The 16,706-nt window shown below is 35.6% G+C and overlaps 1 protein-coding gene across 1 annotated transcript in view; it reads right to left on the bottom strand.

The window, feature by feature from the left end:
* The window catches only part of Map3k15 (mitogen-activated protein kinase kinase kinase 15), a 128,411-nt gene that overhangs the window by 27,255 nt on the left and 84,450 nt on the right, over positions 1-16,706 (bottom strand). The window contains exons 11-15 of the mRNA XM_057759117.1: positions 16,353-16,460; positions 12,247-12,296; positions 9,485-9,580; positions 5,863-5,950; positions 3,893-4,026 (exon numbers count right to left, since the gene is read on the bottom strand). Of these exons, the coding sequence (XP_057615100.1) occupies positions 3,893-4,026; positions 5,863-5,950; positions 9,485-9,580; positions 12,247-12,296; positions 16,353-16,460 (476 nt within the window). The remainder of the gene's footprint in view (positions 1-3,892; positions 4,027-5,862; positions 5,951-9,484; positions 9,581-12,246; positions 12,297-16,352; positions 16,461-16,706) is intronic.

Consider the following 16,706-nt stretch of genomic DNA (forward strand, 5'->3'; position numbering starts at 1 on the left):
AGAATGTCCTTGAAATTTCATTTTCTAAATTCTCATGCCTTAAATCTAATAATAAACAATTATTTTCATCTTGCATCTTCCTCCAGATGACTGACAGCTGAAAAAAAAAGACCAGAGAAACAAATCAAATAGACCTATAACTGCTAAAGAAAGACAAACAGTCATCAAAAGTCTCCCAGCCAAAAACACCCAGGTTTCAGCGCAGAATTCCATAAGATTTTCAAAGATGAACTAATACCAATACTCCTCAAATTGTTCCACACACTAGAAACAGGATAGTCAAACTCTTTTTATGAGGCTATAGTTACCCTGAACCCAAACCACACAAATACATTACTAAAAAAGGGAATTACAAACCAATCTCACTCATGAACATCGATGCAAAAATACTCAATAAAATACTGGCAAACCAAATCCAAGAACACATCAGAAAAATCATCCAGCATGACCAAGTAGGCTTTATCCCAGAGATGCAGGGATGGTTCAACATACAAAAATCTATCAATGTAATCCACCATATAAACAAACTAAAAGAAAAAAACTACACGATCATCTCATTGGATGCTTAAAAGGCCTTCAACAAAATAAAACATCCCTTTATGATAAAAGTCTTGAAGAGAGCAGGAATACAAGGAACATACCTAAAAATAATAAAGGCAATATACAGCAAGCCAACAGCCAACATCAAACTAAATGGAAAGAATGTCAAAGTGATCCTACTAAAATCAGGAACAAGACAAGGTTGTCCACTCTCTCCATATCTATGCAATATAGTACTTGAGGTTATAGCTAGGAAAAGAAGACAACAAAAGGAGATCAATGGGATACAAATCGGGAAATATGTCAAACTCCCACTATTGTTGATGATATGATAGTTTACATAAGCGACCCCAAAAATTATCTCAAGAAACTTCTACAACTCATAAACATCTTCAGTAATTGTGGAGGCCCAAAAATGTGAGCATATTTCCATCCTGACAGATGGTCAGGATATGCAAGCATGCTTTTGCTTCTTCTTTTTAATTGGAGGTTACCTGGAAAAGGGTTGCATTTAGGAGACTTGGTCTAGGGTGGCTTCACTGCCTAAACAATGCTAATGACTTGATGTCTCAAAGTATTAAAGCAATTAACTGTTCCAGTTGTTCTTTGTATCATGTTAAAGAAGTCTTTTGTTGCCTTTGTCCCCCTTTTGTATTGGGGTATAAAAGTGTATGGAAAATTAAACTCGGACAATTTTAGTATTCACTGGAATGCCCTCCCGGTACTATTCTATGGTTTCTGTTTTACTGTTTTTCATGCATCCACATATTCTTTACTAATTTTTCTAACTCACCACGCACCGATCTGGCAAGTGGTGTTTTTGTCGAGGCTGGTCCCTGACAAGTCATGTAGCAGGATATAAGATTAACTCGAAAAAATCAGTAGCCCTCCTTTACACAGATGATAAATGGGCTGAGAACGAAATCAGAGAAACATCACCCTTCACAATAGCCACAAATCACAAAATATCTTGGAGTAACTCTAACCAAACAAGTAGAAGACCTGTATGACAAGAACTTTAAATCTTTGAAGAAAGAAATTGAATAAGACACAAGGAAATGGAAAAATTTCCCATGCTCATGGGTAGGCAGAATTAACATAGTAAAAATGGCAATCTTACCAAAAGCAACCTACAGATTCAATGCAATGCCCAGCAAAATTCTTCACAGATCTTGAAAGAACAAAACTCAACTTTATATGGAAAAGCAAAAAACCCAGGATAGACAAAACAATCCTGTACAATAAAGGAACTTATGGAGGCATCACAATCCCTGACTTCAAACTCAACTAAAGAGCTACAGTACTGAAAACAGCCTGGTATTGGCATAAAAACAGACAGCAGGATCAATGGAATGGAATCAAAGACATGGATATGATTTTTGACAAAGAAGCAAAAAATGTCAAATGAAAAAAAGAAACCGTATTTAACAAATGGTACTGGTAAAACTGGATATCAACATGTAGAAGAATGAAAATAGATCCATATCTATCACCATGCATAAAACTCAAGTCCAAGTGGATCAAAGACCTCAATATAAATCCGACCACACTGAACCTCATAGGAAAGAAAGTGGGAAGTACACTTGTACGCATTGGCACAGGAGACCACTTCCTGAATATAACACCAGTAACACAGACGCTGAGAGAAACAATTAATAAATGGGACTTCCTGAAAATGAAAAGCTTCTTTAAAGAAAAGGACAGTCTACAGAATGGGAAAAGATCTTCACTAAACCCACATCAGACAGAGGTCTGATTTCCAAAATATACAAAGAATTCAAGAAATTGGACACCAAAAATAATAATAATAATAATAATTCAATAAAAAATGGAGTACAGACCTAAACAAAAAACTCTCAACAGAGCAATCGAAAATGGTTCAAAGACACTTATGGAAATGTTCAACATCCTTAGTCATCAGAGAAATGCAAATCAAAACAACTCTGAAATTCTATTTTACACCTGTATGATTGGCCAAGATCAAAAACACTGATGACCACTTGTGCTGGAGAGGATAAGGGGTAAAAGGAACACTCCTGCATTGCTGGTGGGAGTGCAAGCTGGTACAACCCCTTTGGATGCCAGTGTGGCGATTTCTCAGAAAATTAGGAAACAGCCTTCCTCAAGTCCCAGCAATACCACTGTTGGGTATATATCCAAAGGATGCTCAATTGTACCACAAGGACATGTGCTCAATTATGCTCATAGCAGCACTATTTGTCATAGCCAGAACCTGGAAACAAGCTAAATGCCCCTTGACTGAAGAATGGATAAAGAAGATGTGGAATATTTACACAATGGAGTACTACACAGCGGGAAAAAATGGCATCTTGAAATTTGCAGGCAGATGGAGAGATCTAGAAAATGTCATATTGAGGTAACCCAGACCCAGAAAGAAAAATATGTACTCACTCATAAGTGGTTTTTAAACATGAAGCAAAGGAAACCAGCCTACAATTCACAATCCCAGAGCATTAGCACCCAGAGCTGGGGGCAACACTGTCAACTATGGTAGATGTGTCTATGGCCCATGATTATTTCTGTTGGGGTCATGATTATGTACATAGATTCTCTACAGAATCACTCAACAGTAAGCACTGCTGTCTGTGTTCTTGTTTAGATTTAGATGAGGTTTAAATTTAAAATAAAGTAAACTAAGAACATGAAGTTGGATGGGTAGGGAAGCTAGGGTGGGGGAGGATCTGGGAGGACTTGGGAGAGGACAAATAATATGATCAAAATCTAATGTATAAAAAATTAAAAAAATGTAATAATAAAATTGCTAAGTTGTAATACTGATGGTAGAAAAATAGCCCCAAATCTATGGTAAGATTGAAGACCACAGTTATTAACAAAATTTGTATTGAGTTTTAACTGCATTTAAGTTCTGTAATGATATATCCAGACAAATCATAGCCATTTTCAATTGTTACAGAGTAAATTTAAGAGCACTCAGTTAAGGCTGGAGATGTAGCTCAGTGGTAGAGTGCTTGCCTAGCATACTCGAGGACCTGGGTTCTATCCCCAGCACTGAAAAACAAAGAGAAAAAAAATTTCTCAGTCACATTTTAAAATATTTTCAAATAGCTGCATAAAAAGTAAATTTTCAGACATAGTTGTGGGAAAAAATACAATTTTCTTTTGAAATATGACATTCTTTAATCTATAAAGTTTTAAGTAGTTTGATTTTTCTTAATAGAGAACAAAAGCAGATTACCCTTCTAATACGATCATCCTAAATTCTGACAACAGAAGGTAGCCACACCATTCTGTTGACATAGATTAAATCCTTACACCATCAGTGGTAGGCTTGGGATACAGATTGCTGAAATGGAGGACAGTCCCAACTTGCCTGATATCTCTCTCTGGGATTTCCTTGATGGCTATTCGTACTTGATTACTGAGATCTCGGCCAGCATACACAATCCCATAGGAGCCTTTCCCCAGGACAACTCTCTCCCCATTCGCATCATGGTCATACTCATACTAAACAAGGTAAAACAATGGGACAAAAAAAAAAAAAAGACAAAACACAACTTATTGAAAAGAAGCCCAAAATTTATCTAACAAGTTTTCAAAATTACAAAGCATTATTTGAGTGTCAAGCAAAATATGGTTCTTAGGCTATATACTTTTCATTTAACAATTATTCTCATCTGTTTATGTATTTATAGAATGACTTAATGAAATGTAATATCAGAAAAGTAAAAATAAGACTCATCTGTAAATTACCTGGCTTACCTTTTTGAGATTTTTCACCATTTTAATGCTGCAATTTAAAACTTTCTAAGCATGTTAAATACCACAAATCAGTATCTTCCTGCATGTCACTTATCAACTTGTCAGGAAACAAACCTCTTTCAATAGCCCAGGAAAGAATTAAAAGTCAGTAACTGTTAACATCTTAATATTGCATGTTGGGAGGACCCCCTTTCAGTCATATAGATCTAGCACATGTTGCAAATACATTTTACAGTTAAGATAAATTGCTAGTCCATTTCATCTGTCTTCTCATAAAAACCTGTTGCGACCCTGCTTGATGTGGTAGCACATGCCTACAATTCCAGCACTCAGGAGGCTAAGACAGGAAGTTCATGAGAGCTCAGGGTTATCTGGACTACAAAGAAAAAAAAACCTGTCTTACAAAGCAAAAACAAGACCAATGAGATGACTCAGTTGATATCAGTGCTTACCACGCAAGCCTGGTGACCTGAGTTCAACCCCCAAACCCATAGAAAAGAGAGAATTAAGTCCAGAGTTATCCCTTGACTTCCACACATAGCATGCACATACACAGTAAAATGAAAATGACAAGTATAATAAGCCACTGCAGGCAGCTGCATTTAAATTTATTAAATTTATGTATTTATTAAAACAAAGATGACAGTAGTCTAAGCAACTCTTATGTAAAACAGAGAGAAAGCAATGAGTATTTCTGGGGTTAGGCATGTCCTCACTGTTTGTACTTACCCCAGAGCAATTTATACACGAATCTGTAAGTTCTTTCCTATAGGGTGCTCATGACAATTAACACACAATTAAGATGACTAAAGGGTCCTCACTGTCTGACAAACTTATTTCACAGCTTTCTCTCTTCCCACACCTGTTGCCTTTACAAGGAATAACTCACTTCACTTCTGCAATACACTTTTGATTGTCAGCTAATAATTCTTGTACTTGACCCAATAACTAAATGAACCCTTTTGATACTTTCTGAAGAAAACCTTAAGGAATTAATTTCAGTCTAACTCAAAAATATAATAAAATTTCAAGAAATTGTAATTACTGGGAGAACTTGAATTAGTGACAAATCTGAATGACTGCAAGATTAAAATACAAATAAATGATGTAGTCATTGTGGACAACTGTGGTGTCCAAATGAGTTTATGATAAGGTCACTTTCCTTAAAGTGATTCAAACCTTGATATAGTTAATATACCACGTGCAAGTAGATATAACTAAAGTCCATTTAGGCAAAAATTGGTTTCCAGCTTGTCAAATATCTCTCTTGGAGTCTCATAAGTAATATTAACTTAGAAAAATATACTTTGCATATTTATGCATAAAAGAAAACTTTAATGTAACCCATGGCTATTTTTCTTAAATATTCTGACTGACAGGATCCTATGATCATAAGATTATTCTACAGACACTTTAAACTTAATTTCTGAGACCATGGACAATGATGTTTGGCTGGTTTTCAAAGGTATCTTGAACTATGTTTAATAGAGGATTTACATGAAAATTGAGACTTTTTCTTCAAGCACCAACGGTATATATATTAAAGGATGTTTTTATAGTTCTGGATCTTCTGTGATTTACCTCTAAGGTGTCTCCATCCGCCTCTCCCTCCAGCTCCACTGTACTGCCCACTCCATTGTTTAGCATCTCTTTGACCAAAGTACAAAACCTAGAACAGCAAATGTCACAGAATACCACCCATCAGGAACGTTCTTTCCCCTTATGTTTAACTTAACCTTATTGTATTACATTATACTTACACATAAAATAAACAAGTTATGGAACAATCATTCTACCCATGATTTGACATGGTACTTTAGTGATTCCCTAATCTAGTTCAAAACATATGTGATATGTAAGTACTCTTCATGAAGTGTCTCTATCAACTAACTAGTTGGTTACCTGAGGTTAAAGTACTTCTCTTAATGTAGCACATATGTAAAACACAACAAGAACAGTTTCTCTTCTAGTGAACTGAAGATTTCTTTTTGTAGATTCCATCCATAGGCCAGAATTAACTACATTTTCTGTATAGGTACCACATTTCTTTATCCACTTATCAGCTGATGGACACTTAAACTGTTTCCATTTTTGGATATTAAGTGCTGAGATACACTTGGGAGTACAGATGTCCCTTTGACAGACTAATTTCAGGTCAGAATAGAGTGGTGATTACCAAAGGAGGAAGACAGCAGAGGACAGGGAGGGATAGAAAAAGATGATCAGGGGCTGGAGAGATGGCTCAGTGATTCAGAGCACTGGCTGCTCTTCCAGGGAACCTGTTTTAAATTCCCAGCACCCACATGGCAGCTCACAACTGTCTGGAATTCTAGTTCCAGGGAATCCAATACCCTCACATAGACATACAAGCAGACAAGACACAAATGCACATAAGAATAAATCACTAAAAAAGAAAGAAAAAGATGATCAATGGATACTAGGCTATATCTAGTTAGGACAGATATGTAGATCAATGTAATAGAAGTCTATAAATTTAGAGGGCCAACTCATTTTTATAAGAGTGCCAAGACTATTTGATGAAGAAAAGAATATTCTTTTTCACCAATGGTATTGGGACAATCAAGTACCACACACAAAAGTTAAGTTATATTCCTATCTTATAGTATATTAAAAATTAATTAAAGGGATGGTGACATAACTCAGTGGGTAAAGTCACTTGCTGCCAGACCTAAAGACCTAAGTTTAATTCCTGGGATCCACATGCAAGAAGGATAAAACCTATTCTAGCAAGTTGTCTTTTCAGTGCAATGTGAGCACCTTGGCATGCCCCCAACAATAAGTAAAATGAATTAAAATGCACCAGATATCTAAATATGACAGCCAAGCCTATTAAATTTACAGAACCATAGAATCATTTCTATAAAAATAAATTCTATAATAATAACCAGAGTACCTCGAATTAGGCAACACATTTTATTTAAATTTAGTTTTTTATTTATGTGTGTTTATGTGTCTGCTAATCAGTACACATACCATGTGTGTGCAGTGATCATGGTGGCCAGAAGAGGGCAATGGATCCCCTGCATCTGGAGTGATTGTGAACTGTTTGTTGTGGATTCTCTGTAAGTACTCTAAACTGCTGAGCCATCTCCAGCCCCTAAAACCTTAAGCATAAACAAAAATTTCAGATGACAGAAAATGGATAAACCTAATAATTAAAATGTTTGTGTTATAAGTAATACTATTAGTGATATGAAAAGACAACCAAAGAATGGAAGAAGGTCTTATAAATTCTATCTGGGTATGTATGGAGAATATACAAGTTGATAAATAATAAAATAATAAATAACAAAAAGACAAATAACCCAACTAAAATTGGACAAACATCACTTTCACTAGCTGATCCAAGATAACATCATGAGTAATAATATTGACTGTGAAGGCTTGAAAGAAAGTGGTCCCCAAAGAGAGTGACATTATTAGGAGGAGTGGCCTTATTGGAGTAGGTGTGATTTTGTTGGAGGAAGTGTATTACTGTGGAGGCAGGCTTTGAGGTATCATATATGCTCAGGATACACCCAGTGAGACAGACCACTTCCTGTTGCCTACAGATCTTTGTTACTTGTCTAACACCATGTCTACCTGCATGCCATCATGTCCTGCCATGATGATAATGGACTGAACCTCTGAAACTGTAAGCCACCACCTCAATTAAGTGTTTTTTTTTATAAGAGTTGCTGTGGCCTTGGTGTCTATTCATAGTAATAGAAACCCTAGGACAATGAGTATCCTTTGATATGAGTTACTAAGTAATATAGTATCTTTTTTCCTACTCCATATACATAATGCACATATAATTATGAGGAAACAGCAAACAAACCCTCAATTAAAAGACTACAATATATAATGTGTGCGCTCTGAAAGTATTAAATCTTCAAGGTGAGAGAAGACTTTAATACAGAGATGGCAACTAAATGCAGCACATGATCACAGACTGGACTGCAAACCAAAACAAAATATCTTGTTTTGGTATAAAAAACATCAGGAGAAAAATAAATGTAATTTTGTACTAGACTATAAACCCAGGGCCATCTTAATTCCTAATTATGTAATTATAGTAAGTATGTAAGTGAAGATTTCTTTTTTAGGAAATATACTGGAATACTTAGAGACATTGCAGCATTATCTCTATGGCTTACTCGTCATTATTTTAGAGAAAAAACATGCATATAGAAACAATATAATATGACTGTAGAAAAATGGTATCACCGAGGAATTCTGTATAAAACATGTTTGGAAATTATTTCTACTTTATTGAGACTTTCCTATAGTTTTCAACATTGGGCAAAGGAATTGAACACACATTTCTTTAAAGAGGATACCAAAGTGTCCAGTCAACATATGAAAGGATGCCTAGAATCATTTGTCATTATGGAAATGCAAACCAAACACAATGCAATTCAAACAAATATCAATTATAATAGCTAGAACTAAAAGAACAATGAAGACAGGGAGGTAGAGAAATCTGAACCTTCCCATATTGCTAATGGTAATGGAAAGTGGGAGAAAAGTTACTTTAAAATTCAGTATTTTGATGCCCCAAATCTACAAGCTTGTGTACTCAGAAAATCTGTACATGGATGTACACGGAAGAAAAATTCGCAATAACTCAAAAGATAGAAACATCCCATATGACCAGCAACTGTTGAGCATACAAATAAAATGCATCATTATATATACAAGGGAGCACTGCTACTCAGCACCCCAAAGCATCAAAGTACTGATTCTGGGATGCCATGGAAGACTCTTGAAAACTGGATGCTACTGAGAAGAAGTCAGGCATGAAAGTCCACATATTATATCACAACATGAATACAAATGTCCCAAATGGACAAATTCATAGAAATTTTGGTAAGTAGTTGTATAGGGCTAAGGTTGTAGAGGGGGAGGTTAGGAGAAAATGGTAAGTGAATATTAACTGCTACTAGGTTTCCTTTAGGAATACTGAAAATATCCTCATATTATATTGTGATGGTTGTAAAAGTCTGGAACTACATTAATATCATTAGCTTATATACTTTGGATGGTTGTAATGTATGTGGATTATACCTCAGTGCTGTAAAAACAATTGTCTATGAACTAAAATTTTGAGAAAGACAGTATAGTTAATAAACATTTTTATAACAAAGATCTTTAAAGATCATCTCATAAATATGCTGCACCTAAATTAGCTATAACTCACCTATTACACTGAGCTTCAGTGGAAAAGTAGATTTGAAAGTCATCAGAATTATCATGGACATAAAGAAAACAGCACCGTTCATCAAACTTGGATAGGCTGTAAAATTTCAAAACATAAGAATGCTTATATAAAGCCAGAAGTGATGGCACATGCTTTTAATCTCAGCACTAGAAGACAGAGAGGGATGGATCCCTGAATTTGAGGCCAGCCTGGTCTACAGAGCAAGTTCCAGGATAGCCAGTGTGACACAGAGAGACCACATCTCAAAAAACAAACAATAACAAAAAATATATTATGATGTTTAATTTTAAAAGAAAATCTTTTAAAAATCTACCTTAAATTTTCTTAGTTCCTGATTTTATTAATCATTATTTTAAAAGTATTTTTATTTTTAAATTATGCATATATGTATTGCCTGTGTGCACAGGTTCTGCAGAGACCAGCAGAAGCTGTGGGATCCTTCAGAGAGCTAGAGATACAGAGCTGGTGATTGTGATCCATCCAACCTGGCCATCTCTCTAGGCCCAATGATTCATTCATCTTTTAGAAAATACTCCAACAATTTGCCTTTTCTTACTCTATGAAATTTAAAATTAGAGATGTTTTTACTGATATTTCATTTGCCATTTTAATAAATAAAGCTTGCCTGAAGATCAGAGAGTAAAACAGTCACCCTGGTCAGCCTTACAGACCAGGCAGTGGTGACACACATCTTTAATCCCAGTAGCCATGCTAGTTTGCCATAGAAACCAGGTGGTAGTGGTGCATGCCTTTAATCCCAGTCCTAGAGAGGAATATAAGACAGAAGGAGACAGCTCTCACACACAGTCTCATTCTGAGGATTCCTGGAGGCAAGATCGCCATTTCTGACTGAGGTAGAGGTAAGAGCCAGTGTCTGGCTGTTTTGCTTTTCTGACCTTCAGGCTGAACCCCAATATCTGTCTCTGGATTTTTATTAATTGTGCTACAGACATCTATATTGCAAATGTATTTATCAATTGATTTTAACATGTATCAAGAGATTCCTTTATATTCAGGGCAAAGAAAACATGCACAACAAAAGGTTAGAGAATATTATCTCTGTCTTCTAGGAGTTTATAATCTTACAGAAACAGAAAGATAAGGGTATTCATGAAATAATTATAGCCTCAGAATACACTTAGAAAGTATCAGGTCTCAGTATTCATGGTCACGCAACGTAAACTTGAGAAAGTCCTTCAAATGTATTCCAGTCTACTCCCACCTGATGTCTGGACCTGACTTACAGAGATTCAAACAAGCAATATTCAGTTTGCTTACACAAAGCCAGTAAATGAAAGTCGTCACACTCTTATCTACTCATAGATTGTGCTGTTAGAAAGTTCACTCACATTGGGTCAATGTGATATGACCCTCATTCTGCCAGGTGGCACTACAGAGAAATCAGGTCAGTTTACCATCTATACAATTAGCTCTTTAAACAAATGAAGCCACTTTATCTGCCCCCTTGTTTGTCATTTCCTTTTTTTTTTTTTTTTTTTTTTGTCTGTTTGTTTTGAGACAAGGTATTGCTGTACAGCTCAGGGTGATTGCTATGTAGCCTCAGCTGGACTCCCAACTCATGATTCTCTTGCTTTAGCTTCCAAATAAATGAAACATTTCTTATTCTTATGCTGTAGTTGACACAAAGAACATGTATTAAAATAGGAACAGCTCAGGGTGATTCAAAACAAATTAAATCTAGGTTATAAATGAGCCAGTTTTGAAAAACTAATCTATAAAAAATAACTACCATAGGATTCAAAGCATGCCTGTCATGTTATGCTAGTCCTGAAGTCTGAGTCACAGCCCTATGCAAATCCCTGATGAATTGGCAGCTAGAGGTATCTCTTTGAAGAGATATAAACAGAAGGCCACAACAACTTTTTATACATCATTGTTTCACGTAAGATAGCCTTGAAAATGCCTTTTGCACTATCTTGTGGTTTCTAGGCAGTATTATCCAAGTACACCATTATTTCATTTAGTCACAAATGTATTCAGGACAGGATTATGCTGGGTGTGAAGGTAATTAGGGATTCATTCAGTGGCTTCTGAGTTAAGTCTTCTATTTAGAGAAAGAACAGAAAACTTCAGTCTAACTTCCTGATTTGATTAAAACCGAAAAAGCAGAAACCTACAGAGGCCAAGTGATTTTACAATGTCACATATCAAAGAGAGAACTCTTATCTATTTCATAGCAACTCCCACCTTTGGAATCCTGGCACATTGAATAGGGCAGCTAAGGTATGTTAACCTGGCTTGGGGTAAGCCAGGAAAGCTTGCCATTCCTGATCCCAAAAGCAAGTTGCATACTTCTTGGAATATATCATCTGTGTCCCTATTAACAGTCCCCCTACCCCCAGAGCTCTGTCCAAGAAGCACTACTCAAGTACTAGATGCCAAGTAACTCCTAACTTGAGTCTTTGGTGACAAGCACTTGAACGTTTTGGCTCTAAAAGGATATTCTTTGTTCAGTCATGAGATAGAACTACTCTTCAAAGTTTGCTAGCCAATCATTTCTTCTACTGGATTAGAAAAGTTACCATATTATAAGTCAAGAGGCCCTTCCTAGCATCACACTATGAACTTCATATAGGACAACAATAAAGAGAATAGTCTGTTAGGTTCTGTTAAAAACAAAAATTAAGACATCATATCTTTTAAGTGGAACCATCAAAGCACATTAAACACCACCATTATTTGTATTTAAACAGAAAGCATATTTTCTCTCATGTTCTTACCTTATTCCCTTAATAGAAGAGGGTGTAAAATTCCATTCATGGATTTGTTTCTGCAAGTATCAAAGACAGAAGTTAATAGCTTAATTTTTCTCAATAAAGTGTCATCTCTGGTTTCATTCTATGGTCATTTATTTTTTCTAGTTTGTTTTCAACAGTGATTAGGGGTTTGAGCCATACACTTCACATAATTTGGAACATATAAAACATTTTCTAATGTATGAAAATGTATGTCTCTGATCCAGTTTAGAGCAAACAATGTAAATTTGAGATGCATAATTTGAGATAGCTACCCTACCCACAGAAACACATTGAGTAGTTTTTCATCTTCTGTCAACTCAGTAGGCAAACTCTGAAATAGCCTTAGGACAGCCCATCTCAGTTGAGTGGCTTATAAAAATATTTGGAGAAGTAAGACTGACAAAACTCATTTCTCTTCATTTCACTTTTTCCCTGGACACAAAGCTAACCCTAATTTCAGTCTTTCTTGCAGTTAGGTGAGGCTATATGACAGAGTCCTTACCAATGAGGTATGAGAAGCCCATACAAACCTCTATGAAAGCTGCGCATAGGGCACAAGTCTAACCCCAGCCCTAAGCAGGCAAAAGATTGCCACAGATTCAAGACTGGCCTGGTAACACAGTAAATTGCAAGCCATCTAGAGCTAAAGGGTGAGACCCTATTTTCAAAAAGTAAGTGAAAAAGCATTTTTCCCTATAAAAAGCCTAACTCCTTCTTACAAAACAAACAAAAATACTCCCAAACTCCTACAGCAATCTTTTACCTTCCTTTTCTCCAGCTGCAAGATGGTATGAGGTCTTCTGCTATTAGCCTGGATATGGCATGAGGCATACACAAAATTTTATCATGTTAAAATATTGAAATCGAAGGCTGTTTTTTAACAGCATGGTAATAAAACTAACATGTTCCACTATACACTAAGATTCAACTTTCAAAACAACTGTCCCTTTCCTCTACTACCATTCCTTGCTCTTAAACTTTGCATAAAGTTAGGCCATAAAGGAAATGTCTAAAATACAGTTTCAGACTACACCACCAACATATAATTGTAGAAAATAATTTTATGTAGGAAAATTCACTTGATTTCCTATAGTTTTTGGAAATTGGTCTTTGGGATTAAATAAACCACAGAAATAATCAAATTCCACAACTCAGCCTGAACTCCAAGAAATGGCCAGCATTTCTCAGCATACTACTACCTCATACTTCCAATAAGTGTGAATTCTTAATAAACCAGGAATTTCATTTCATTTTGCAGTGACATTACATGAAGTTGTATACATGTATATAAGTGTTCTCTTCCCATCATCCACACAGATGCCATGAGGGAAAATATAACTGTGAAGAAAAAATGTCATCTCACTCTAGGCAACTCACTCTTGCTTTTCAAAAGCTGCACATTTTCAAAATTGTAATGACAGCAAATGTAGAATGTGTCTCTCAGAAAAACAAAACTTCTACCTCTTTGATTATTTCCTCTGACAAGTGTAAGAACATAACAAAACATTTTATTGTCAGGGAAATTTTTCTTTTTGAATAGTTCTTTTCCATTTCTTACTAAGAAAAAGCTAAGATATTTACAACTATTAAGATAACATTCACCAAAGGAAATTTCACTTAAGTGACCATCCCAGGATTTCAAATGAAGGAGGCCACACTGGTAGAATTCCAGAACATCAATAGCAATAGGTTTTTCTACAACATCTGTCAAAATACGAGGTATTTCACATTTATATCAATGAAATTACAAATCTACAGATCTGAACTTTGAAGTTTCTACCACAGTGATAGTAACAGCCATGGTACAAAGAAAGTAAGCAGATTTAGTGACTGGAACAGGAATTTCCATCTTGAGGACATGGAGGTGGCTTGCAGAAGTCTGCCTAAAGGGAACTGGGGCAGGTTTACTGGAATTCTACTCCTTGACGTATGCTGACTTCTGAAGTGCTTTCTTTTCACCTTGTAAATTCATCACAGCATTCATTTATGATTTGAACATCTTTTCATGTATATATAATAAAGATTGACTTTCCCCAGTCTGTAATATTGGGGCCCAGAAATGTTTCAGATTTTGCAATATATCCATAGATTTTAATAGTTGAACACCTCTGATCTAAATATCTGAAATCTGAAATGCTCCAAAATCCAAAGCTCTGTGACTAATAACAGTAGAATTTCAGATTTTGGACTATTTCGGACTTTAAGATTAGAGGGGTGCTACCTGTACTTCAATGACAAGATTCTAGAAAAACAAAGATGAGGCAAAATAAAATGTGTGCACTCTTCAAATGAGAAACATGTATATATGTACAAGTGATACATTGTATATATTATTTAGATATGTATGAGTGCACACACACACACACACATATATATAAATATATAAATAACCTCTCTTTTGCACCCATATTATTTAATATACACTATGCAGGATAAATACAAGCACATCATGGCATCTCATCCTCATTAATGATTGTTAACTATATTTTCAACAAGAACATTACTCCAGAGTTAAACATTACACAAGATTGCTGGGCTTTGCTTGAGATTTGACTATATTTGCTAAGGCATTTCTAATTTGAGTTTGAGTCTCTTTACTTTACAATGTTGTGTTTTATTTGTGAAAATAATTCTTGTTTTTACCTGATAACATAATCATTCTCATTTTTGCTAACAGGGAGAAAATAATCTGCCTTTGCTCAGCTAATGGTAGAAGTCCCCTATACTCCATGGAAACACACGTACAGCAAATAAACCTAGCTAATGTGCTTGTCAAAGGCACTGTGCTTCATTAGTGCAGAATTTATGGAAGAAAAAACCTAACGAACCACGTTATATAAACAGATGGAGATACTTCTATTACCATAAACCTGAAGACCCAGCTCAGCATTCTGTAATTTTTATAATGGACAATTATAATTGTTAGTATGAATATAAGCTTACAGAAGTTTGATAGTAGCTATCAAAGTTCTAAACACACATACTCTTGAGTCAAGCAGGCTCATCTGTAAGATCATTGACAAGGGTGAAAAATGGAAGAATCTTACTAGGTATCAATGAAAAAGGTGAAATAAAATAGGTTCATCTAGACCAAAAAATATGCTATACAATAAGAAAGCTTAAGAAATATGACATTTTAAAAATCAGGTGTGTATGTGTTTTGTGAAAAACTGTCCATGATGTATAGAAATCTTTAAAAACAAGTTTCAAAAGCAAAAATATGTTAGGTCAAGATAAAAAGCACTTGTTGCACAAACCAAATGACCTATATTTGATCCTCAAATCCCAAAGAAGGAGAGAACCACATCTTGAAAGTTGTCTTTGACTTTCACATGCAAATTATGACATATGCACATACATGAACACATACAAATAAATAAATACACACAATTAAACTTAAAAATTTAAATGTATTTTGTATTGCTACATAATAATGTAAAATGTCTGTGTGTGGGTACAGTATGGAATATATGTACATATATTATGCACATACAAGTGAGTTTGGAGCAAGGATACAGGGATATCCACCAAATCACTAGAGATGGAGGTAGAAATTAGGACAAGGATACAGGGATTATCTACTAAATCACTAGAAATGGGGGTGGAAATTAGGACAAGGGTTGAGAAATATGAAGGAACTTTATATATTCTGTATCTACTTCCCTAAAGACTGTTTTTTGTTGTTGGAGACAGAGTTTCTCTGTGTTATCAGTCCTGGCTGGTCTAGAACTAGCTCTGTAGACTGGGCTAGCCTGGAAAGCATTGAAACCCACCTGCTTCTGCTTCCTGAGTGTTGGGATTAAAGGACTGTGCCACCACAACCTGGCCCTTATAATCTAACGTTTGAAAAAAAATCCAACTGTACTAGTTTTATATTGATTATACATAAACACACATGCCCTCCATGCCCACATCCAAAAAAAAGCTCTCTCTTCTTTCATCTGTGATTAGTTTCACAGTCTCATGATTTAGAATTCCTGCATGGGTTCTTATTATTTCTAATACTACCACATGAACTGTCCAATTTGAAAATCATATTGTTGATGAAATCATATTGAAGAAAGGGCTATTCATGATTTTCCCCTTACCATCTCTGTGGGTGAGACATGCCATAAAGAAACCGTTCTTTCCTCAGCTTCATTGTTGATAGAAACGTAAGAAGGCTGGTAGACTTTGGTTGGCTCTATTACCAGAACCTAAAATAAGAGCAGATTTTTACAAAACAGCAATCTATAACAGGGGGCCCTGCCAAGTGAGGAAGTGGAAGAATTTGAATATGAAGGAGCAACTATGCCAAGCATGACTCTAGGAACCAGGTCTGTAGCATGGCACATAATCTCTGACTGTATGAGGGCTCTGTTCCAAACACGGCATCCAGAACAATGAATATACAAGGCTATCCAATCCAGTGCCACACAACACTCCAAAACGAGTATTGTCAG

The sequence above is a fragment of the Chionomys nivalis genome, chromosome X (genome assembly GCF_950005125.1).
Source record: "Chionomys nivalis chromosome X, mChiNiv1.1, whole genome shotgun sequence".
NCBI lineage: Eukaryota > Metazoa > Chordata > Mammalia > Rodentia > Cricetidae > Chionomys > Chionomys nivalis.